This window comes from Diabrotica undecimpunctata, chromosome 6 (genome assembly GCF_040954645.1).
Source record: "Diabrotica undecimpunctata isolate CICGRU chromosome 6, icDiaUnde3, whole genome shotgun sequence".
NCBI lineage: Eukaryota > Metazoa > Arthropoda > Insecta > Coleoptera > Chrysomelidae > Diabrotica > Diabrotica undecimpunctata.
In genome coordinates this window covers 147,874,546-147,902,016 of record NC_092808.1, presented here as the reverse complement: position 1 = coordinate 147,902,016, position 27,471 = coordinate 147,874,546, and the positions used below count along the sequence as shown (strand labels likewise).

At 34.3% G+C, this 27,471-nt stretch overlaps 1 protein-coding gene across 2 annotated transcripts in view; it reads left to right on the top strand.

Moving 5' to 3' along the window:
• Nucleotides 1-1,397: 1,397 nt before the first annotated feature.
• The window catches only part of LOC140444081 (uncharacterized), a 44,424-nt gene continuing 18,350 nt past the window's right edge, over nucleotides 1,398-27,471 (top strand). The window contains exons 1-2 of one of the 2 annotated variants that reach the window (XM_072535722.1): nucleotides 1,398-1,639; nucleotides 9,705-9,993. In XM_072535722.1, coding sequence (XP_072391823.1) covers nucleotides 1,562-1,639; nucleotides 9,705-9,993 — 367 coding nt within the window. In that variant the 5' untranslated portion in view covers nucleotides 1,398-1,561. The remainder of the gene's footprint in view (nucleotides 1,640-9,704; nucleotides 9,994-27,471) is intronic. The other variant, XM_072535721.1, reaches the window with a different exon arrangement.

Sequence of the window (27,471 nt, the reverse complement as noted above, 5' to 3'; positions counted from 1 at the left end):
GGCAGAGCCCCGCATTATCAGGGAAAGGCTTTATACAATGAGGTTTGCCTGGTTCCCCAGGAGGATCGTTCACGACCAACTAGGTTCACGTACCTTACACCTTAGCTTGGGTAGGCTGCTTCTTGGTCGCTGAAGCAGTTCATCCATTCCTAGTCTCTCGAATACCTGAGAGAGGTTCCCAGATACCCCAGAGAGCTATGGTGACAGAAACTGTTCTAGCGTGGTCGTTTCACATCTTTCTATACTTACCATTTACCAGGGTTAGCCCGTTTATAGGAGGTACCTTCATTCGGAGAGCTCCTTATCAGGGAGATCCCATTCATTCACACTCACATACTTGTTCCACTTCCTACGCCAGACTACAGCCCCATGGTACATGGTACATGAACATTGTGTTCATTTTACCATGGGTAAGAATAAAATAAATGGCGCTAACTTCACCTACATCGAAAGATATCCATTCCAAAGGTGACTATGTGTTACTAGCTATATATGGAATTGCGAACTACGTTCATTGCGTACATAGTTACTAATGGTTCTATATATTCTCCAGAAAACTTGTGTTGTTAAGTTAAGTTATGCGATTTACTGTGTAAATAGCTCAAAAATAGAAACATTGTATTTAGCCACATTTGGAACCAAGCCATCGATTTGTTCCTTTCACAGCAATTTAAAATCAGAAATTAGAATTTAAAATTTGCCTGCTCATCATCATCATTCTGGCTTTACAACCCTACGAGGGTCCTAGCCTCCTGAAGAATTTCTCTCCAGTCGTCCCTATCCATCGCCTTTCTTCGCCAAGCACGTATTTCCATATTTCTCATGGCTTCATTGATGTTATCAAGGAACCTTGTTCTGGGTCTTGCTCTTCTTCTCTGACCTGCTTTAAATTAAAAAAGAGAGACAATATACCTACAACTTAGATAACCCGTAATACACTCGCAGTTCAATGTTTCGATCTTAAATGGAATGTCCCGCCAAATGGGATCGGTATTTCCTTGGGTGGAGATCAACAAACTAGGTGTTTTCGATTATTAAATCGATGTAATGAAGTCATTCGATTATTTCAGCAGTCACCTCTTAGAATCGATTATTGTTAAATTTATCAATTTAAATTATAATAAACAATTTACCGAGATTGTGGCAAGTGCTTACTTTACGTTCGAAATTAATAGACCGATATAGTAATTATAATTTACATGATTAACTAAATTGCTTGCATTTACTGTAATTTTACCAAAACATCATCAAACAAGAGGTTTTTAATTTATTAGACGTTATGGTCATAATTAAAATTGTATATAAAATACAATCGTTTTGTCAATCAATTGACTGATTTGCAAGTACTCTTTAATCTGATAATCTGAATTTTTTTTTAATTTTAAGTAACATGCGAATTAATTTCGACCGAATCGAATTTATTTCATCGATAGCTCCCCCACCTTGCTATCTACACTCTACACTTGTTTATGTTTTGATCATGGCGAAGTGAGGAGTGATTCATTTTCCAATTAGGAAATTCAAATGCAAATGTTCAACAAACAACAATAACTCAACAACAATGCAGGTCGACTATTACAACGGTTACTTAGATGTGAAAATACCATCGAAATCTAAAAGAGGATTTACACCTTGGAAGGTAAGTGATAATTTTTAGTAATATAAAAAGCCCAGTTGGCCTCACCTACAAATTCTCAGAAACGGCAAAAAATTTAAAACGTGGGAACTAAAAATCTTTAAATTTTTAACTAAAACTACATACAGATAAAGTTTTAAAACACAGTTTGTTTTATTCCTGGCAAATGTTTGTTACTTTTGTATTTGATTATATATGATTTGGGCGGTATTAACTGTAATTATCCGGAAATTAAAAGAGTCGTTTGCACTAATAATAAATAGGTATATTATATCTATTAATGTAGGGCAAAAGCAATATCACTGTAGTATCAAAAATTTTTGTTGTTTTTTTTGTGTACTTGTTTTTGTTGTCATTAATATCTGACTATTACTTTTTGTTTTTAAAAACATGTGAATACTGAGATTTCATTAAAGATTTTTGTAAACAAAATAATTGATTGTACTTGTACTGGTTAAGTATTTGTTGTATATAATTTAAGATTGTTTTTCATTTTGTATAGTTTTATGTTTAAAGCAAACACCAAGGCATAAAATATAATTTAATATATTTATAACAGTGTTTTGTAAGTTTTTCAGTAAATTATTTATATGCTTAAAAATGCTGATGCCAAGAGAGCAATGAGAAAAATAGATCTTTGGTCATAATTCTACCTATTTATAGATGAAAAACATTAGTCACAAGTCAAGCTTTTCCTCTGGTTTCATGATGAGTGTTTAAAATTGGGATAACATTGTTGTCAACCATTTCCACTGCACTTCTAAAGAAACCATTAATCCATGTTGTAATAACTTCATAATATCTTCATTACAGTTTCACTTTTTGAGTAGATTTCAGCAATTTTGTTTATATTCGTTTGCTCCTCACTGTATACACCTAAAAAAGGAGTAGTTGACCATTATGACTACCAATATCAATCTATGTAGTTGGCAAATATTATATCAGTTGTCTAAATTCAAAACCCCACATGTCCCTTAAAAAGAATTTTAAGTAAACCCCAAAAAACTTATAGAAACTTTATTTCTGTTTGAAATAACCTGCCATCAAAGGATATTATGTTTGTTTGGCTATCTCTATACCTAATAAGCGGTATCCATAAATCTATTGCATAAAATTTTTTTTTAAATGAAATTTAAATTTGGATGTGTCGGGTTTTGCATGTTTTTGGCTTGGACATGTCATGTTTTGACCATAAATGCTTGTTTAGAATGGCTGAAATCGGAAAACTTAATATTTTTTATTAAACAAACATACATGTTGTCATAGGCGTACACCAATAATATGAAAAAATAAAAAATATTTAAGTATCAAAATGTAAGTGTTCTTCCAAACAGAATTTTTCAATTTTCTTCTGCTTCCTCCTACTGCAAAGCATCCAGCAATGTTAGGCAACTAGCTTATTTTGATGTAGCAGCTGTAGGATTTTCTTCAAAGGCTTTCTTGAAAAAGGTTAATGTTTCATCGTTTTAGCAAGAGTCTCTGTAGTGTTTAATCAGTTTATTTATACTATCAGGTTTTAATGGTAAACCCACCTTCACAGCTGCAGGTTCTGTATGCAGTTTCTGTCAACTTCTTAGCAAAGATTTATTGGTACCTATCATAACTACAATGTCATCGTGTTAACATCTTCATAACAAGCTGAACATAAGTTTTCCGGTCAAGATCAGGGGTATCGACCTCTCAATCTGTAGATTTCACCTACATTTTTTGTTAATATTGTTCTGAAGCTATTTTCTTGTGGCATTTTAAATTAATTTATATTTAAATGGGAATAAGCCACAATTAAAGGTTAAAATACGTTTATTGACGTTTCAATTTCCACTTCGGAAATCGTTCTAAAAATTCTAAAAAAATTTTTACGAACATGTAGAGACAACAACCTAATACCAAAGGGCTTGAAGTTACGTCCAGCATATTCAAGCAGAAGGTTGAACAACATTCTACATAGAGCCAGCTTGTCCATGATCCGCGAAAGGTTACAATATCATAGATGTAATTTATTTTTTGTTGAACAAGATATTGTAAGTATTGAAGATTTACTTTTCGATATGATATCAAATTCTGATTTTGATCAAATTATTTTTAGTTTACATATAGTATATGAAAATTCATATATTAAACAAAGAGATATACATTTAAATAAATTTAATATTCTATTAGAACAAAACAGTATACACACTTTAGATAACCTAAATAGAAATAATGACATTTTAGCGACAGTTGTCAATCTATCAAATAGAAGAACAATTTCCGAAGTGGAAATTGAAACGTCAATAAACGTATTTTAACCTTTAATTGTGGCTTATTCCCATTTAAATATAAATTAAATTTTTTGTTATTTTATAATATTGTTGACGACACATACAGGCACTTTTTTCATTGCTTAAACAACAATGGATTTTGCTCTCAACTCACAAATTGTCCCACAAGCACTTTAGGCACATGGTACATCTAACTCACATTCTTATTGCTTGATGTGGACATGTCAGTGTTCGCACTGAAGTTGGCTATGTGATATGTCAGGGTTTGCATCTAGAGCTTGTTTTATATCCTGCATATTTCATGCAAGATGTCGATGTTGTATCTTTTATATTATAACTATACAGCAACTGGTAGCCCTTTAAATTACAAGTAGAATGATGTATAAATCTCAAAATCATAAAACATGTGATTGGTCAGGTTTTGCATTTAGACACCTTATATTAATTGTAATGAATGGTTAATACCATGTACATATTAAAAAAAACTAGCTGTAGTGAATTTATTTTCTCCATTTAGTGTGATTATCGTTTCCAAAAATTACCAGCATTATGGAATTATTTGTTTTTGTCTACATGTAAACATTTGTAGAAAAGGAAGTGTTAACTTCTATATTAATGGGAATCCACAATTTAATACATATTAAATAGAACGATATTTTAATTAAAATTGTAGTTAATTCTCATATTTAGGGAAAAAGAAAATGTTTTATATAGCACAAAAATCTTCTTTTTGTTGTTAGAAAAAACCTGAACATGTTGTCAAATGTTAAGTAAATTTGTTATTGATTCTGTTCTCTTTGTGACTCCTTGTTAAAAATGACAGTATTTTTATTGTTTCTACTTTTAATGGCATGTTTTCTTTTATAAAATCCAAAATATGTCAATTAATTTGTCTCAACCAGATATAAAAATGTAATCCTCATTTGGTTTGTATTTATCCATAATATGTGTAGTTAGCTGTTTTAATTACATTTCTCCATACATTTCTGTATGGGGTAATATCAATATTAATCTCCTTCACAAACTTTTCTGAACCATATTGTCCAAGTTTCTCCCACCAGTTCTTTCTCTGGTAAACTGTTCAGCAACTTGCAATTCAGTCATTCTTCATATTGTCTGACTTTTGGCACCACACCAAGGCTTCTCCTAAAGTTCCTTCTTAATTTTACCTTTTTTGTCACCCAACTCAACATTTGGTATTATAAATCATAGGTCCTATGATAGTTTTATAGAATTCAACTTTCAGTTTTATCAGAATCTTTCTGTTACACAACTTATCACTTGTTTCCTTCTGTAATTGGCTCAATTTTGTTTATTCTTCGCTGTAAAATTTATTGTTCCACTCCATAGTAGAGTGCCATAACATTACATTAGTTCCAATAATCGGTTGTTTAAAAATAGTTTGATTTAAATAAGCAATTATAATTTATTGAGCTAATGTATTTCTAAGTTTTAAGTCATCTTTTTTGTCCGGGTGTGTTTTTTTCAGTATGTATGACAAGAGTTATTATTTGGTAGTCAAGACGAAAATATATTAATCTATTTCTTAGTTTGATTTGCTTATATCTTTCAATAAATGCCATGAAAGAATAAATCTAATGAAATATATGAGTTAAAAAACTGGCTGTTATCTTCGTTGAATCAAGAATTTCCCTAATTTGTATTCATCTACATGATTAAAGTAGATGGGAAAAACAATGTTTGCAAATATTCTGTACCAGCTACAGAACAAAGCAATATATGCACATTAAAGAAAAAGTAAATTCACCTTTTCATTAAATGTTATGTAATAAACCATCAATACCACAACATAATATTTTGTTAGAAAATAGTTTTAGGAATTTTTTACATTATACAACTTTGTGATTAATTTATTTACTATGTTTAATGGAAATAACCACAATTTCAGTTTAAAATATGTTTATTTTAATGGTTAGATTTCCATTTCTCTAGTGGAATCTAGAGTCTATGATCAGTAACTGTTATTTTGTTACTAGTGCTCGGCATGACATTTTTGTTTTTTTGAATATCCTAAGTGATATATTAGTTTTAAATTGACTACTTACTACACGATTGATTTGTCTTTTGGACAATTTCTTATTCCAAGGATAAAGAAGTGTCACTAATCTGTTTCAGTTTTTTATCAGGAGTTGACTGATAAGAGAGAAACTGCTTATACTGGTAGTCGGTTGGTCATGTTAGGAGTCAGGCATATTTAATGACCTACAATCTTCCCCTGCCGGCAATTGAGATCCAAATCCATGATCAGTAACTGTTATTTTGTCACTACTGCTTGACATGACAATTATTTTGTTCTTGGAATATTCTAACGGATCTATAATACAGTGGTTTTAAATTGACTGCTACATCTCCATGCTGCTGGTTGTTTATCAATTCATTTGCCTTATGAACAATTTCTTATTCCAATGACAAGGGGTTGCCACTAATCTATTTTCAGTTCCACCCAAAGCTGATGACTGAAAAGAGATGAACTGTTTATATTGACAGTCGGGTGGTCTGGTCAGGAGGTAATCTACGCTATTTTTAATGGTGGCAATACTCCAGAGAGCAGTGATTTAATGTATGCTTTCCTAAGGTATACTCACCGCAAAGGGCGTTTAATTTCCGCTACAGTAGTAGCCTAATTTAATATTTTTTGTTTAAAAGTTGCCAGAAAACGAGAAATGCATTAAAACTCGTCTTATCAGAGTTTTATAATTTTTAAATACTTGATTTAAATTATTTTGATAGGCCAAATTAGTATCTGTTAGTAAAAAAGATTCATCTCTTGATTTTTGTTGTTTATATCATTTTTTTTTTGTATGCAGAAGAGGAACAAGATATACGAATTCTTGAACAGCTTCAATGGTTTATCCATTTATAACTTAGTTATTCATCAGTCTTCGATAAGTTGCTCGTACTGCCATATATTTGTTTTCTGGATATTTGTTACAAGTACCATAATTTTTTAAGCATCATGTAGATGTTAAAATGCTTCTTTAATTGCAGATTCACTTCTTCCTATAATGTCTATGCCATCTGGATGTGCAAGAAGTTAAAAGCTCTTATTAAATATTGTGCTGTTAGATTTTCAGATTCCAGAAGTTCTAATGACTTTTTCCAAAACTAAATTAAAGACTGACCACCTTGTAGAACGTCATTAATAATTGAGATTGTAATTTTGATAACGGATCTTATAAAAACGCGTCTAAAGGATAGTAAGATTTTACTTATTTATGAGTATTATAGGATCCTGTTCTTTATATCATTGATATAAAGTTTTCTATTTTCGCCCTATTACATTATTTTATTAGTCTTTTGTCCTTTTAGTAAAGATGACAAAGTTTTAAACATCTCACCAGTGGTTTTTGATTACATAACATTTTTTTTAATTATACTTTTTACTATCCAAACTAACACGATTATCAGTGTAAATACACATTGATCCATAAGTTAAATACCTCAACTAGGTAAATATTGTTTTCTATGAATCAAGAAATCCCCAGAGATATTTATATCTTTTACATAATTTAAATTCCAATTCATGTACAAACTTAAAATAGCTGGGAAAAACAATACTTGTAAATATTATGTACCAGCTGCGGAGCAAAACAGTGTTTTAAACAAAATATATTTAAAATAACATACATAAAACATATTTTTAAATACATATTGAGGCAGCCAGTAAACAGGAAATAAAAACATTTCCTAAGAGTGCATCACACACACACAACACATTGTTGGGTAACCAGAGATTCCATACTGTATTTAGCTTGCTAAAGATGTATCGTTTCACGGGATACTGATGTCATACTTATTTCTACATTAATAGTTTCAAAATTATATAAAATGTTATATTGTATGTATTACATACTCTCAATATCGTCTCTTAAGGAGAGATTAATACATTAATAGGAAAGACCTAAAAAGAGTACCTATTTTGCAAGAGTAACAATTATACAGGGTAGTACAAAGTGTAACCTGGGCGGAAGGTACTGTTAATACAGTTTGTCCACGGATGGGGTGCCCAAAAAGAGGAACTTTTTATTTATTTATTTTTTTAGCGACAAATGTTATTCTTGATAAAAGTTTTACTTGTTCGTTGTTCTAAAACCCCATAAAATGAAATAAATTCATGTGAATATTATAATTAGCTGTGAATATTCTTGAAGTCGTTTGATTTTTTGAAAATACAAGACCTTCCCAAAACTTCCTTCATTTTATAGTCAATTTAATGCAAATATCTGCATTTTGACACTAAATAATCTAGTGAGCGACGTTTGCAATGTACCTAAGTAACTCTCGTCTCCGGTAAATAATTTTAAAATTGTCATTCTTTTATAACAATGCCAATTGTTCATCAAAGAATATATGTTGTAAAGTGTTATGTTGTTAAGTGAGTTAAAGCACCTGAGAGTGACCCACCAGAATGGAAAATGGGGGGAGCACGTGCAGGAGGTGGCCCGGAAGCCTGCGAATTATGCGACTGCGTTAGGGAGGATGATGCCAAACATTGGTGGACCCAAATTCGAAAGGAGGAGGGTCTTACACGGTGTTGTGCAGTCGATCGTCCTCTACGCGGCACCAGTCTGGAGTGGGCTGGTAGAGATAACGGTCTACAGGAGACTCATGACAAGGATGGACAGAACAAGTCTGCTGCCAGTGGAATGCGCCTACAGAACTCTGTCAGTCTTATAGACCATCACTGGATGTGTTTCGCTGCATGTGTTGGCAGTGGAAAGAAAAGAGCTTTTTGAGAGAAAAGACCCAAAAGATGACACTAAGAATGGAACAACACAGAGGATGTGGCACAGTGCTAAACGTGCTGATTCCGAACATGAGAGATTGGGTGGACTGTGGTCACAGACCACTGGACACAGGAATGGAAAGGAAAGAGAGACAGGTGTGAATTTTGTTACAGTGATAGAAATTATTGAGAGAATGATTGAAAATAAAGCAAGTTGGACTAGTGTCCACAACTATATCCGTGCAGTGATCAAGAAAAAAGAAAAGGAAGAAATACAGCTGGACAACGGCAAAGGTAAGAGGGAAAGATGTTGTAGGTTAAAGGTAGAAAAGTGAGTTAGACTGTGGGGACGAAGGAAATGCCCGGCTGGGAGTGATGCCGTACTAGGAGCGATGAGGGTCTTCCACGCGCTACCTGGAACGGGTTTTCTCTTAGAAAGTGATGCCGGCCTTACAGCGACCATTCCGCTTCCGGATCGCTGGATGACAGAGGGGAGTCTGGTTTAGCAGGTAGGCGTTCGGCGTAGAATCGGCGACGAGAGGCCGTTTTAAAGTATCTCGGGGACTATCGCAGGGAGTACGAACAACGAATCCTGCACTAAGGTCAGACAGGCGGCGTTCTAGACTGAGATATCGTTAGAAGATTCCAGGCCCCCTCTATAAAGTTCTTTTATTACAATATTTATTTTATTTTCTGATGAAGCAACGTTTACGACAAATCGAACCGTTTCATCCCAAAATTACGTACCGGTATTGGGCTAGTGAAAATCCTTTTTACAGGTTTGGTGTACTGTTTTACCTGATCGAATAATTTTCTGGAGGAGATGTTAAAACAATAAGTACATTCGGGTTTGCTTGCGTCAAATAAATTTTTAGCATGATGGCTGTTCATCACATTCGACTTTGCTGATAAGAGGATTGTTGGAGGAATATTTTCCTCAACAGTGGATAGAACGACATATCGTGCCGATATTTTTTCCGTCCCGTTCACCCAATTTAATAATTTTGCCCCATTATCTCTTATTAAGTATTATAAAGTTACATATTTTTGTTTGTTACAGACCTGGAAGAAGCAATGGTGTGAAATCAACCGTCTGGACAACATAGAAAACGGCATTGAACTGAAACTAAGATCTTGCAAAGAAGGGAACATTCTAAATTGCTTCATATTACCCAGGTCTTCCACAATATGTCGAACAGAGTCTCGTACCAAGCAGTACGCATTTGGAGTCTTCAATCTCGGAAGGAAACAGAAACCTCTCATATTTTTGAACGGCAGCTCAGAGACACAGACTCAGGAATGGATGTTGACTCTCAGGAGAATGCTGGCGGTTGCTTCGTACATTCCAGGTAGGAACTTTTTTATTATTATTTTATTCGGATTTAAGACCTTCAAAACTCTCACTCCCTCTAAGGAGAAAATTCACTCATTGCAGATACCTAATGTATTAAAATATAATATTATTAATATTAGTGAACATATTTCTCTTGAATAAGTATTGATAACCTAAGTTTAAAAAAATTATTTTGTATTCGTCCATTAATTAAATATTAACAAATACCTAGAAACTGACGGTTACATTTAAAAGGAAGAATACATTAATGGTCGTATATCTCGTATATTTATAAAAGACAAACAATTAAGAGAAACTTACTGTTTTTAGTAATTGAATAGGTAAATAAAATTTCCCCATATTGAAATTTCCAAGAATCGTATTTTGCATTATTTATTTTCTTTGAAGCGTTGGTTGATAGTTGGGTTTTTAAAAATGCACTTCACGTAGGTATATTGTGTACTTTACAAAAAGGTTTTTTTATCTAATCGAACGCCGTCGTTAATTTATTGATTACCTACTTGATTGTTGATTGGTTTTGTTGATTTTTATACATTGTTCCATTACAAATATATTTATGAAACATTTTAAAACAAATATTGTTTTCAAACAAAATTTAAATACCGATATTTTGGAAATATTATCAATAAGGTGCGTTTTCACCAAAAAACATTTACAAACATCTACACACAAACATTAGCAAACATTTGCTAACGTTTGCCAACACATTTTTGGTATAGTTTGTCAAAAACAAGAACTCGAGAATTTGAGTAAGTTTGCAAACATTTGCCATCGTTCCGTCTTGTTTGTACAAAATGGCTCCGAGAAGAGAAGTTATATGTGCGACTAGTTTTATAATCATGTTTGAGTTAGTAAAAAACGAGAATATAAAAAAAGAAGAAATCATAGATTTTGGATATGAAATTTTTTAAAAAGGAGAAGTTTAATAGAATTTCTAAATGATTCGTCCACACTATTTCTGTTGTTATTTCACACCAAGCGTCGAATTTTTTAAATTTATTGTAGTATAGCTTATGACTGGCATTCCATATTTCTGGTTTTATTTTGTAAAATTCAATTAATTCATTCTCATTATGCCATTGCATTTTTTTGTAAAAAACAAATAAGTCTCGACTAATCGCTCACCGAAAACAAACTATTCCTTTCTACTATGACAAACTATAAAACCTAGTGTCTCCACCAAACACGCACGAACAACGAATCCCTTTGAAGAACCGACAGCCGATGGAACCGTGCCAAACAATTGCAAACGTTTGCAAATATAACTTCTCTTCTCGTAGCCATTTTGTACAAACAAGACGGAACGATGGCAAATGTTTGCAAACTGACTCAAATTCTCGAGTTCTTGTTTTTGGCAAACTGCCAAACATGTGTTGACAACCGTTAGCAAATGTTTGCTAATGTTTGTGGGTAGATGTTTGTAAATGTTTTTTGGTGAAAACGCACCTTTACGTTCACATCCCTACTTGAAAAAAGCCAACTGTTGGCGGGATGGGTTGGTTGGTTGGACAGGTATGCAAGCGAGAGGGTCAATAGAACCAAAATGGACAACGCGCTGAACGCAGCGGAAATATAACTAAGAAAAATAGCTGGTGTCACAAAAATGGATCATACCCAGAAATTATTGCATAAGAATCAAATTAAAGCAGGAACCGATAGGATCTAAACTCAAAAGAAGAAAATTAAACGGGTTTGGACACATTATTAGGATGGAGCAGAGCAGACTAGTAAGAAGAGTAATGGAATCCAAGAGGTACGGGAAGAGAAGAAAGGGAAGACCAAGGATGGGATGGTTGGGACAATCACTGAAAATAGGCAGAGAAAAAGGAAAATCATTTCGACAAATGAAACAACTAGCTGGGACCGAAAGGGATGGAAGAGGTGGGTACAAGAAAAATGAAAATATCACTCCGACGCCCAAACTGGGTATTAAGGAGTTCCCGAGAAAGCAGAAGAGAAGAATTTTTTTATCATACAATCTAAGGGATATTAGACCTATTTGGCTAGTTTCAATAACTTTTTAAGATTTTTTCTTAAAACAATAAATAGAAATTTCAAAGAAATCGATAATACAACGAAAAGCACAGAAGAGAAGATAGAATCCTTAATAAAACGATAGACGACATTAAAGACAATTTTATGAAAAATGAAGAAGGTAAGAATAGGACATCAATGACGACAGAGATTCTACAGCTGATGGAAGAAAGAAGGAAAAACAAGAACAATAACTCTATGTATCAAACATTACAACGAGATATACAGAGAAAGATCAGAGAAGCCAAACAGAAAAAACTAGAGAAAAAATGCCAAGAAATGGAAATTCTACAAAGTAAATACGACGACTTCAACGTGCATAAAAAGGTAAGGGAAATTACAGGCAAATGTAAAAACAGAAGAGTAAGTAAACTTGTTAATGACAACGGAGAGGTAATCGTGGACAAAGAGAGTATTAATAATACCTGGAAACATTACATACGAAATTTATTTTTTGATGAGAGGGAGAACCAGTCCCCAATACCTACGGAAACAGGACCACCTATACTAGTGGCAGAAATAAGAGCAGCCATAACATCACTAAAAGAAGGGAGACAGGACCAGACGGAGTACAGTCTGAATTTCTTTAACTTCTTGATGATGAATCTTTAAGAATACTATGTAAAATCTTCAATAATATCTATGACACAGGCAATATTCCAAAAGATTGGCTAGTTTCAGAATTTATTACGTTACCAAAGAAACAGGGAGCGAAAAATTGCGGAGAATATAGGCGAATAAGTCTAATGAGCCATACACTAAAACTTTTTCTTAAAATTATACATCGCAGACAAGCTATGCGAAGAGAGAATACAAGACACACAATTTGGATTCAGGAAAGGCGTAGATACGAGAGATGCACTGTTTAGTATACAGGTATTATTCCAAAGATGCAGAGATGTGACTTGCGATATCTACACCTGCTTTGTGGACTACCAAAAAGCATTTGACACAGTTCAACACCGAAAAATGATGGATGTTCTAACAAAAGCCCACATAGATGATAAAGACCGGCGTATAATACAAAATTTATACTGGAACCAATCAGCTACAATAAGAACAAATCTTGGAGATGAACCGACGGAAGCGATCCAGATTCTGCGAGGCCTTAGACAAGGATGTATACTTTCACCTATATTATTGGTGAACACTATTATAGCATGGAGTCCTTTTAAATGGAGAACGTCTAAACAACATCCGCTATGCCGATGACACCGTTATTTTTGCTTTACAGCAACTAATAAACAAAGTAACTGAAGTAAGTGAAATATTTGGACTACAAGTCATCATCATCATTTAACCCGGATCTATCCACTGCTGGATATAGGTCTCCCTCAGTCTTTTCCATGTATTTCTGTTTTGTGCTGTTTGCATCCAATTTTTGTCGATCCGTTTTATGTCATCAGACCATCTTGTTGGTGGACGACCTCTACTTCGATGTGTTTCTTGTCTCGGTCTCCACTGTATTATTCGCTGTGTCCATCTGTTATCCGACATTCTAGCTATGTGCCCCGCCCAGTTCCACTTAAGGGTCATAATTATTTCTATGGCATCTGTCACTCCTGTTCTCCGTCTTATTTCCTTGTTCGTGATCCGATCCCTATGAGAAATGCCTAACATCGATCGTTCCATGGCTCTTTGGGTAACACAAATTTTAGTTCTTACTTTCTTGGTTAGTGTTAATGTCTCTGCACCATATGTAAGTACTGGCAACACGCACTAATTAAAGACTTTTCTTTTAAGACACATAGGCAGTTCTGATTTAAGAACATAGCTTAGCTTGCCGAATACCACCCAAGTGAGTCCTATGCGGCGGCTTAGTTCGCACGTTTGATTATCTCTTCCTATGCGTATCTCATGTTCTAAGTACTTATATGAGGTGGTTTCTTCAATATGCATGCCATTTGTGGCATTTGGACTACAAGTAAACATATCAAAAACTAAATTTATGGTCAGCAAAAATAAAATTAGAGATGTCCAACTGCTTATCATGAATACACCAATGGACCGAGTAAAACAGTTTACCTATCTTGTAACAGTAGTAAACGAACAATGGGATCACTCACAAGAAGTGAAATGTAGAATAGAGAAGGCTAGGAGTGCATTCAACAACATGGCTAAACTCTTTAAAAACCACAACCTTAATCTGGAGATAAAAGTAAGGCTCCTACGATGTTATATCTTCTCGGTATTATACTATATATATAATGTCAGTTTACATCGTTCTTCGACGTCTTCCGATTTCCAATCTCAATCTCATTCTATCGTTCCATAGATCGTCCTCCAGTTCTCTTTCTCTGATTTCTTTATCAAGTCCTTCTCTCCAACTTCTTCTAGGCCTTCCTGGTCTTCGCCTACCTCTTGGTTGCCATTCAAGAATTTGTCTTGGTATTCTATTCTCCGGCATTCTCCTTACGTGTCGTACCATCTGAGTTGTGTCGTTTTGATGTCATCAACAATATTATGTGTAACCCCCATGATTTCTCGGACTCTCTCGCTTTTTATTCTGTCGCGTCTGGAGATTCCCGCCGAGCGGCGCCAGAAGTCCATTTCTGTTGCTCTAAGCATTTTCTCTGTTCTGTCTTTTAGGTGCCACACTCCGCATCCATATGTTGTGATACTTTTTATTATGGTGTTGTATATCTTCTTTTATTTTCTTTAGATATGTTTTCTGCATCTAATTTTCCGTCCTGAGTGATCTTTACTCCTAGGTATTTGTAGTCATCACATAGTTCGATCTCTTGATTTTCCTCTACGAGAAGGTTATGTTGATCTCCTCCGATACTCATGTACTCAGTTTTTTCCATATTCACTTCCAAACCCCACTCTGTAAACTCTTCTAATAGTTTTCGCATCATGTAACTAAGGTCTTCAGAGTCCTGTGATCATCCTTGCGGATGACCTGGTCATCCGCAAAGCACAGAGTGTACAAAGTTAAGTCTATTAGTGGTATGCCCATATTCGTACATTTTTTCTTCCATTTGTTGAGTGCTGCTTCGAGGTATATTTTGAATAATGTTGGGGATATAGAGCATCCTTGTCTTAGTCCTTTAGTCACTTTGAATCCCGGTGTTATCAGATTGCCTGTTTTAATTCTTGTTGTTTGTTGGTAGTACAACGTTTTTACTGCTTTAATCAATTCTATATTTATATTTGTTTTCCCCAGTGTCTCCCATAATTTATCAAGCGGGTATTATACTACGGAGTTGAATCCTGGACACTCACTGAAGCATTGGAGAAAAAACTTGAAGCCTTCGAGATGTGGCTATACAGAAGAATCCTAAGGATATCATGGTTAAAAATCCTGAGGAAATGGTTCTCCACAACAACAACTAATCTACTTAAAGCATCAGTTAATAAAATAATTATAGCCAGAATGATCGCCAGTATTCGAAACGAATAGGCACAAAAAGAAGAAGAATTATACATCAGAAGTTTTACTTCATTTTAGGTGTTTTAAACAACTATGGTATATAGCGAACCACTGTGATTTTCCCTTTTAATTTTTTTTTCTTTGTTTATGTTTCGTATGTTCAGCCAATAGTGTCAAAATCTCCTGGGTGATCCATTTTTGTTTTTCCTGGTGGTCATTTCTATGAATGAACATACTAACACCAATTGATTTTCTCTATCCCAAACAATACAAGAAAATATGTCAAACAATGTTCATTTAAAACCGTGTACATTACGTATGCGCGAATATTTTTCTAATCTAATCTATCGATAAAAGCATAATGTAGAAAGGGTTATGATGGTTATGAACACTTTTCTGAAAATAACATCTGGCACTATATACATTACATAAACTGTTGAATAATATTTCTTGGAAAATGCAAGTTGTACTGACAAAATCAATTTTTTGCTTCCTAGAGTTCTATTTTTAGCCTTTATAGCAAATTGTGTTAATATAATTTTACAACCGATAATACTAGAAACAAAGTTAATACCAATACTAATAGGAATTACATGAAATAACACGGCAGTGAATAAATTAATCCATTAAGACATTGTTTTTCTACAATCTTTGTCTCAGTTGATAGTAATTTACGATTCTGATTCTCATTATTACTTTTAATTACCAATAATAATTTTTTTATGTTTCTATTCCATCACAACTATTATTAATATTAATTGTTTATAGTCCATGCTTCTAGGTCATGCAGACGGATAAACTGAATTTAATTTATAATTAATTTATTCTGAACCTTTCATCAAGGGCAACAATTTCGATCAGTTAATGTTTTATCCTGAAATAAAAATTGTAAATATTTTTTTTTATTTACATAAAGTATCTCGACAACTATGGCCATTGGTACAGGAAAAATAATATTAAATATTAATAAATAATGAGAACAAATAATCACTAACTAATGTCTATTAGGTTAAATCTTCTGGTAGAGTTCAGCGGTTTTTAGAAACTGTATAGTTTTTGTGATCTCTGTAAGCTTGTTGAGCATTTCCTTAAGAGTAAGTTTCAAGTTCAGTGCTTTATACAGGTTGGTGAATTGTTTGCAGTCGGTGAGGATGTATTTTACAGTCAGGTAAACATTGCAATGGTGGCAAGTTGGACGAGTTCCAGAGAACATCAAGAAACCATGGGTAAGTTTGGTGTGGTTGATTTGGACTCTTCTAATAGTCGATGCTTCTCTTCTAGTTAGGAAGTCCAGGGAGAGTTGACCAATAAACGGTTGGAGTTGATGAAGAGTTGTTTTGCTCTTTTGCCATAAGTTTTGCCAAGTATCCACTACTGACTTTTTGAAAACGAGTTTGAGATCGTTAGCTAGTTGAATTGGAGTGCTCCAGTATTATGGTTGGTAGCTTCTTTGGCAAAATGTTCGGCTGTTTCATTACCAGCAATTCCAGTATGAGAAGGCAGCCATATGAGAGAGACTGTTATATCGTGAACAGAGAGATTTTGTATATGTTATGAATGTTTTGAACTAATGGGTGGTCAGTGAAAATTGTACTGACTGAATGGATAGATGAAAGGGAATCTGAACAAATGGCAATATGTCTGTTTTGATGGGAGATGCATTTAAAAGCCAACAGAATACTATATAGTTCACCTATGTAAACGCTGCATGTTAAGGGTAACCGAGATGATCTTACAGGTTCATGTTTAGTGGTTACTACACAGCCAACACCAGTGGTAGTTTTAGAAGCATCGGTATACTTAGAGAATTAAATCGTATGATTTTTTTGTATAATTTCTAAAAATGCTTTCTTTATAAGAATGTTAGAGGATTCATGTTTATTAAAGGTGGTGAGTGAGGTGTCTATTGAAGGGAGATTTTTAGCCCAGGGAGAAGTAAAGGTAGAGGAAATGAACTAGTCAGAAGGAGGTCAATGTTTGTAAGTAGTGAAGAAATTAATTGAGTTATAGGTTTTAAGATAAGGTGTTGGATATTGTTAGTGGAAGAAGACGGCATTGTGGTAATTAGGGAATGAACGGGGTTAAAGGGATTTGCGGATGTTGATGCAGCATACGAAAGTAGAAGAGATTGTTGTCTTAGGGTAAGAGGAGATTCATTGGATTCACGGTACATACTCTCGATAGGACTAAAGCGAAAAGCACCTAGACATAGAAGCACCTATTGTGAACAGATATTAATGAATTTATGTCAGATCGAGAGGTAGAGGAATAGATAAAGCTACCGTAGTCGAAGTGTAAATAATTCCGTGCATTACAATCTATTTTTCCATTACTCTGTAGATTGATGTCCCTGTAGTTTGTTCATTGTTAAAAATCTCCTTTATTTTTGTAAACAGGTTTATATGTCATTTGTTATATTAGCTAACTTGTTCCTTCTCTCCTAAAACTGTATTTATTTTTGTGGTGCTTGAGGAACTTCCTCGTTTGTTATTTTGGTGAATTTAGTTCTACTGGTTCTCTGACAAATTCTTCGTTTAATATACTATCAAAGTGAACTAGTATTTTATCATCTTTCATTTTATAATATTGACTCGAATATCTACATCTAATCTGATTGAAGTTTTTTTTTTCTTCACTTTGTATTTATTAATTTTATATTATAATATATTCGTTTTAAACCCCTCCCTCCTCCCCGTTGATCGTATAGATTTTTATACGCTTCTTTTTTAGCTTTTACCACTACTACTTTTGCTTTCGTTGTGGAAGCTTTATAGTTTTGAAGAGCAGTGGTCTTGCCACTTTGTATAATTTTCTCTTTCCCTGTATTTTTACTGTGTCCTCCAGGTTGGAGGTTAAGGCGGTAGGCAGGCTCCATGGCACATATAAAAAATTAACATACAAAAAGCCTAAAAAATGCTTGAATATTTTGGACAGATCACATTGTAAACGACACAGGTTACGAAATGAACAGTGGCAAAAAGTGTGTATGGTAAGTTCTTCTTAAAGTGCCCTGTCCTCAATGGAGGTTGGCTACTACAATTTTAAAATCTTCTCTATCTTCAGCTGTTCTTATTAGCTGTTCAAAATTTAGCCCTGTCCATTGTCGGATATTTCTGAGCCACGATAGTCTTTTCCTTCCTAGGCATCTCTTTCCCTCGATTTTTCCGTTCACTATAAGTTGGGCATATTGGTACTTATTATTTCTCAGTATGTGGCCTAGGTATGATGTTTTTCTAACTTTTACTGTGTTAAAAAGTTCTCTTTCCTTGCCTATTCTATGCAGCACTTCTTCGTTTGAGGTATGCGATGTCCATGAAATTTTGAGTATTCTCCGGTAGATCCACATTTCAAAGGCCTCCAATTTATTTACGGTTGATGTTTTAAGGGTCCACGTTTCAACTGCATATAGAAGAGTCGACCAGACGTAGCATTTTGATAAACGTAGTCGAATTTCGAGTTTTATTCGAGAATCACAAAGCAGTTTTTTTATTTTTTCGAAAGATTTTCTGGCCTGTTCTATTCTCGATCTTATTTCTAGATCAGGATTTAGGCTGCTATCGATCCAACATCCCAGGTACTTAAATCTATTGACCTGTTCTAAAATGTGCCCATTTATTGTGCAAGGTTGAGGTACGTTTTGGTTTTTTCGGATTGACATCACTTTGGTTTTTTTAATGTTTATTTTCATACAGGTCGAGTTGGTCTTGTCGATGAGTCGTTGTAGACCTACGTCGGAATCCGCAATTAACACTGTATCATCGGCGTATTTGATACTGTTGATATTTACGCCATTCACCTTGACTCCATCCTTGGAATCCTCCAATGCTTCTTTAAATAGAAACTCGGAGTAAAGATTAAACAGCAGAGGCGACAGAACACATCCTTGTCTAACTCCCCTCCTAATTTCTACTTCTGCGGATGTGGAACCTTCGATCCTAACTCTAGCGTTTTGGTTCCAGTACAAGTTTTTTTAAGAATTTGATGTCTTTTCCATCTAAACCGACTTCTTGCAAACGTTCTAATAGTAGGTCGTGTCTTACTCTATCAAAATATATCTTTCTGTTGGTCGTAGCATTTTTGGGCGAGAACTAGTAAACTGAACAGGGCTTCTAACGTTCCCATGCCGGCTCTGAATCCAAACTGATCGTCTCCGATGATTGTTTCGCACTTTCTATAGATACGATTATGTAAGATTTTTAGTAGGACTTTTACTGCATGACTCATAAGGCTTATCAGACGGAACTCATTGCAGTGTTGTGGGTTTGGCTTTTTTGGTAGTGGGATGAATATTGACTTCAGCCAATCTTGGGGTATTTTACCTGTATCATAAATGCGATTGAATAAAAGGACAAATATTTCGATATTTTCTTGGCTGATTAATTTTAACGTTTCTGGGTATATTCCGTTTGGACCTGGGCTTTTATTTATTTTAAGATGATTAATTGCATTTATGATTATGGTAAGTAAGAACAAAAAAAAAAAGAAAAAAAAATAACCCCGGAATTAAAAACCTTAAGTATGGGTTTGGTGTTGACTGATACAAAGAAAGAAGAAGCGGGCGAATAATTTATAAATAACTTTGTACATAATATACAGTGGAGTCCCAAAACAGGAAAGAGCGAAAATGGGAGTGTGAAAAATCGTTAAAGTATGTGATAAATTTCCTGTAATATTTGGGAAGACACTAGAAGATACCAACATAAGACCCTTAAAGATGTCTCTAGTAGGTTAACTTATGTTTAAGTATACAGATTGAACCAATTTAAAACGGAACATACAATTTAATATATGTCTGTTTGAACTGCATTTGAAATAGTGGACCAATATAAAACTTGGACAAAAATAAATACATACCCGGTGATAGACATTGTATAAAATATCGTTCAACTATCTGTCTCCTTTAAAGGAAAGAGGAGTTTGCCTAATAGTCGGAGAGATAGAGCCGAAATTTTGAACTGATCAGTAATATGACATTTCTCTATTGGAATATATTCATTGTATCTGGGTTAAGACTTTGCCTTACAGGCGGACGTCCCTATTGGTACAGGGGGTGGCTATACAGGGATGAAGTTGAAATTTTTTTCGGAAAAATTAACGATCGATAATATGGCTGAAAATTTGCCCAGAGTAAGATCTTGGTATAACTAGACGAAATCCCAAAGGGCGGAAGCGAGAGTGGATACATAAGGGGTGGCGGACAGGGGTGAAGTTGCAATTTTTTGGGGAAAAATTAACGATAAGTAATATGTCCGCCATTTTCATGGCTTATTATTTAGCCCCTAAAAACTCTAAATCCAAAAGGGCGGACAGCTGGGTTGGTACAGAGAGCCACAAAACGGGGTCAAATGTACCACTTGCCTGCGCATTTTAGGTCTCGGTAACAATTTTCAAACTGATTTTATTATGATATTTTTATACCGATTGATTTGAAAATTTGTATGCTCACTGCTGTTACTATTCTGAGAAGCGTCAAGTAGAGTTTTCCTCAAAATTTTCCAAAAAAATTTCCGTAAATGAAAATTTTCGTAATTTTTTGAGGTAAAATCTAATTTGTAGAATCCTTTCAATTTTCTGTAAGTTATACCATGATTTTTTTCCAAAAATTTTCAAACGATTTTTCCGATAAGAAAAAAAAAATTTAGAAAAACTTCGTCATTTTTCTCACTCTCATTGATGTTATCACATTCATAATCTTCATCACTTTTACTTTCAATAATATCACATTCATTATCTGCTTCATTTTCAATCACTACTTCTCGAACTGATTCTGGCATCTGAGGTCCACTAAACCATTTGAATTTATATGTTTCATCTTCAAACTCCCAACCATGTTCTTCAACAATCAATTCTGTTGGTACTTTTTTATGAGCATTTGTCCAAATATTTGAAATATAATGAGCTCGCAGTAGATGTTGGTGTAATTCATCTTGACATGGTGGTAAGCTTGAAGCATCGAAATTTTTTAGTTTTTTTTTAAGGCTCGTTCACATCATGCAACTTATACTGCCGGTTAAATAGTAAAAATCTGACATCGTTTACTTTTCTTTTTGGAATTGTTCTCGTCAGTCCTGTTCCATATAAGTGACTAAGGTTTCAAAAACTTCATTACAATCGAAGTCAGTCAAATCGAAGTTGAATAAAAGCATCTTGATACTTATTACATTTAGCGCATGCGTCTAGAATTACTGATCTAAATGAACGCGCATCATTATTATTTTAATATTTTAAAATAATAATGATGCAAAATTAATGTCCAAACAGAATTTGTAAAATTATAATTAACTAATGAAAAAAAATTCAATCAACTTGAAAGTTAAAAAAAAATCGGTTGCCTGTAAAGTCGGTTTTACGGGCGAAGATTTTACGTGACAACGTCTTTTTCTCGGTAGAATATTTATTGATATGAATATTATTAAATTGCACAATAGGAACAAGGAATTGAATGAAAATAAGAATTGCACAAATTTTAACTATAGAAATATATTTTGTTTACTAAAACATTGTACATGTAAACTTAAACTTAACTAATTTCTATTTGAGTGATTTTGTTGAGGATAGGACGATGATAGGAGAAATATGAAATGAAAGGAAGTGTTTCTGCTGTAATGTGTCTTGAACGCCAAGAACGCTCGAGAAAGACAGAGACACAAGCACGGAAGCACGCACCGATTCAACGCGCCTAATTCTCTAGTGCTGCGCGCGCAGCGGACCGATCATGTTTGAGTGGGAGAGAGACGCAAGGCATTCGCCGGTCCGGCGGGCCTCTCTCTCGTTCGGTGACTCACTGTAACAGACGTGAGCGGGCGTTACACTTTTTCATGAATGACTCCGAGCCACAACCTAATTTAAGACGTTGTCACGTCAAAAAAATATTGAAAATATCTACAAAGTAAATTTCAAAACTTAAAAAATTGATAATTCCACTATTAAATTGATTTTTATTAATAATTATTTATAAAATGTTAAAGGAATTCTACAATTTGAATTTTACCTATTGATAAATAGAAATAATATATTTTGTATTTGATTATTAATGTAATAATAAATCAAATTTTTCTTATATCTGAACAATAATTATTTATGCAATGTAAATTTAAAAACCTTTTTATTGTAATAAAAAATAAGTAAAATTACTATTTGTTATACCAAAAATATTTAATAGTTAACATTATAAATTCGGCCCTATCTCTTGGACTATAAGGAAGCGATAAGTGGATTGACAGCATAATAACTGCTTTTTAAGTCTAGTTTTTCAGTGATTCTAGGCAACCTATTTGGGTGGAGTTTTGACTTGTTCTTGAATGAGTTCCGAATCCAGTAGCCCGCTGAAGTATTGGATTTTTATAATATAATTATTTGACAACCTTTTGTTGGCCAACCACCTAGAGCGGAGTTGAGCCGAAATACATTGATTTCGTATGTTCCGTTTTAAATTCGTTCAATCTGTATAAACGAATATTGTTGTTTTGTATTTGTTTCAATGCGCTAGAATATGGATCAAGCCGGTCCTGTTTATACTGCTTTATGTTAGAGGACTTGTGAAAATCATACCAATCATTTTACATTTTTATTATAAACGCCAAAACCGATCATTACAATTAATATTTTCCTGCAAGTTCCAGACTCACAACGTTATTTTAAATAGCACGAAAACAACTGCACAACAAGCGAATTACTAGGAATATGTGGGTTACACCTACCTGCCATCTCATTAATATGACGAAAGAGGTTTACTACTTTTGAAAAACAAAATTTATATTATGTTACTAAAATATGTTTGTTTGTTTGGTAGATTGTATTATCTGTCTCATATTTTCACCAGTATTCCGATGGTTATTATTATTATTATTGCATAATAAATAAGGGCAGAGGAGCGAGCTTCTATTATGCCCAAAAAGCAAAAAAAAATGTCCTTATAAAACTAATACCAATTATAAAGTTAAGTAAAGTTAAACAATTAAGAACATCATACAAAAATTTCAGATCAAGAACTCATTTCAAGAATTCATTTTTCAAGAACAAATTGTTCCAGATATTAAAGATTCTATTTGGCAAGAAGTTCATCCTGGACCTTGCATTAGTTTGTTCCCTCTTTAATTTGTAGCGATGGTCTCTTAATTTTCGTCTTCATTCAAAGTGAATATGGCGTTTAGGTTCCCAAAATTATGTTTTAAAATACAGAAGGACATAAATAGGTCACCTCGAAGACGCCGCTGCTCGAATGTCGTAAGATGAGTCATGGATGAGTCTATCTTCATAGTTAGGTCTTACACGGCCGTATGCCAGTCTTGTGGCTCTACGCTGAACATTTTTAAGTATAACGTACATTGAGTAAAGTTTACTAAAAGAGGTTAGAGATATACGTGTAAAACATTTACGGATCAAAAACACTTTCGAGTTTGCACACCGACACTATGTGATCAGCTCAATTTAAGTCACTATTAATTATCACTCCGAGATCGTTGTGAGAGGTTACCGAGTTTAAGGGATGTCCATTAATAAATTACGGCAGTGATTGGTTATTTTTGCCGATATGTAAAACAACGCATTTTTCAGTGTTAAGGGAAGTAATCATTCTAAGGACCATTTGAATATTGCATCAAGATCTTGTTGAAGAACATGTCTGTTAATAGTTGGATTCACATATAATTTAGTGTCATCAGCGTAAATAGAAACCTTACTGGATACAATCAGCGGAAGATCACTAGTGTAGACACAAAAAAGTTGCGGTCCAAGTACGGATGCTCGTGGGACTCCACTCTTGACTGGCTTATCTAGTGATTGGTCTTCCCCAACACGAACCCTGAAGTATCTGTCAGATAGAAAATCTTGAATCCAAATGTTTAACTTTTCGCGGAGAGTGATCCAATTTTGCTAGTAATCGACGTTTGGAACACGGTCGAAAGCTTTGGAGAAGTCTAAGTAGACTACATCGACATGATTCCGATTGTTTAAAGATAATGACGAATCATTTACACATTTACATAATTATTGCAATCAAGTTTATTTCCTTTCTTGAATATGGCTGTAGGTTTTTGTATTGTTTCCTGTTTAAAACTTGCATTAAAAAAAATATGACACCAGAAGAAGTAGCACAAGCTTTTGCTTTATAGGATAATGGGCGGAGCATTCGTTACATCGCAAATGCTTTAGGAATTTCTCTAAGTACCTCACCAGGAGGTCAGGTAAGGTAGACGAAGAACCACAAGTCAAGGTGAAGATCGCTTTCTTAGGTTACAGGCATGCTGTGTGTTGTGAGTGCTGTGCTTTTCACGGATGAATCAAGATTTAACAGATACTCATCAGATGGTCGGCCTAGGATATGGAAAAGAGCTGGTGAACGTTATCAGCAATGTTGTTTTACTCCGAGAGTTCAATTTGTTGGAGGTGGTATAAGGGTGTGGACAGGCATTTCCCTATAGGCTTATACAGAACTCGTTACAATTCAAGGGGACAATTTGAGCGTCGGTATATTCAGCAATGTTTGGAAGATCATGTAGTGCCATTTGCCCCGTTTGTTGGAGAAAATTTTCATCTGATGCAAGATAATGCTCGTCCGCACATCGCGAGAATAACACGGGATTACTTGGATGAAGTTGGGATTCGTTTATTACCATGGCCCCCAAGGTGTGCAGACTTAAATCCAATAGAGCATGCATGGGATACGTATTCGACGTAACCATGATGAATTAGAAACTATGAATGATTTGGAGCAATTATTATTATTAAATTCTCAATTGGGAACATCTTAAACTTTTTTAAACGCCAGTTTTTAGGAAAAATCTGAGTGTCCAGTTAATTTGAACTACTTAATATGAATATAATAGACAAGTACAAAAATTAACAGCATTTTTAAAGTAATCATCAGATGGGTTTAGTTCAAGAGAATCAAAAATATGCCCTTAATACGAAATTTATTAGATTCTTCTAAAATTCCTCTTTAGGAGATGAGATGATATGTCAGCAGTAATTACGAGATAAGTGTTTTGTACATATACGAGGCGTGTTTTTTAAGTAAGTACCGTTTTGGAATTAAAAAAAGACGTGTTGTTGTTGTTTGTTTGGGTTTATATGACTGCGGACACTAAATCCATTCGCCAATCTTACAATTTTTACTCATTTTTCATTAGTCATTGTTTCTTATACAATCTTATCCTAAATCTATTAATAAGTAGTATTGATCTCTAATACATAGTCGTTTTTTTTGGTAATTTGTAAAAAAAAAGACGTGCAAAGATATGGCAATAATTTTATTTTTACATGAAAGCCTGTACCTTAATCTACTTTTCTACATAATTTCCGTGAATATTGAGGCACTTGTCATAACGTGGCACTAGTTTTTGAATACCCTCCTGATAAAATTCTGCCGCCTGACTTGTTAACCACTGCATCACCAATGTTTTGACTTCGTTACCGTCTTGAAGACGCTGACCGCCCAGGTGTTTCTTCAAGTGCTGGAACAAATGGTAGTCGCTGGGCGCCAGATCAGGGCTGTATGGAGTATCTAGAGTTTCCCATTTAAATGATTTGATGAGATCTTTGGTCTGATTAGCCACATGTGGACGGGCATTGTCATGCAGCAAAACGATACCCTTACTCAACTTGCCACGTCTTTTGTTCTGGATTGCACGACGCAGATTTTTCAATGTCTCACAATAAGACGCTGCATTGATTGTCTCATTACGAGGCAGAAACTCCACTAGCAATACTCCTTTTCTGTCCCAAAAAACTGTGCACATGATTTTCCGGGCAGAAATTGTTTGCTTAAACTTTACTCCTTTGGGTGATGATGAATGTCGCCATTCCATGGATTGTTGTTTCGATTCTGGTGTGACGTAGGCCACCCACGTTTCGTCACCAGTAACAATTTGGTCTAAAAAATCTTCACCTTCACTGCGGTACCGCTCAAGGAAAGTCAATGCACTGCCTAAACGTTGGGTTTTGTGCAAATGCGTCATTTTTGGAACCCAATTTGAACACAATTTCCGCTAATTCAAGTTCTCGGTAACAGTGCCATACAAAACACTACGAGAATACTGAGGAAAGCAGTCGGACAATGATGAAATTGTAAAGCGTCTGTTTTCTCTGACCTTTTCGTCCACTTTCTGCACCAAATATTCATTAACGACCGAAGGACGCCCACTCCGTTCTTCATCATGCACATTTGTGCGGCCATCTTTAAATGCTCTCACCCATTTCCTTACCATTCCATCACTCATAATGTTTTGTCCGTAAACTTCAACGATCTCACGATGAATATCGATCGGTTTTACGCCTTTAGCACTAAGAAATCGTATAACAGCCCGTACTTCACAATCAGCGTGACTCACGATTGTTGGAGGCATCTTAAACACTGGAGTAAATAAGTATACAATGAAGAATCAGACTGTAATGGCGTCAGTGCGTAGACAAGAGATGTAGGTAACCAGCGCTCATGCGCGGAACGCCGACCGTAGCGCTGCGGCGGCGGAATCGCAAAACGGTACTTACTTAAAAAACATGCTTCGTATATTGGTAGTTTTTGTATCTTTACGGTGTTTGTATGTATCTCTGCTCTTTGGTATCGACAGTATTACTTCTGCTTTTTCTTCGTTTATTGAGAGAAAACTACCCTCCCAGAGGAACCTTAACGAAACCAAAATATCGAAGGATAAAAAGAAATAGTGGATACTAAGATTTGAAAAAGAAAGTTTACTCAGAGCAAAAATTAAAACGAATAATTAAATATTTATATTTTTATTTGTATTATTACAGTAAAATCAACTAAGTCTAGTTTATAGTTTTATCTATTTACACAAAACGTTTTTATTGCTTCATAATTCATTTATAAACATTGTTATTAAAAATAGATTAGTTTATTATGAAATATATATTGGTATGTAAATCACTTTTACATTATGAAATGATAATTGTTTACAATTTAATATAAAAATCCAAATAACTAAAACAATTTATCGATTTGTTATTCTTACGCAGAAAACTATGTCAAATCAAAAAATTTTAAATATTCTTTAAAACAACCAAAAAACTTTTGACTTTGTGTATTTATGTTATATGTTAATTTTT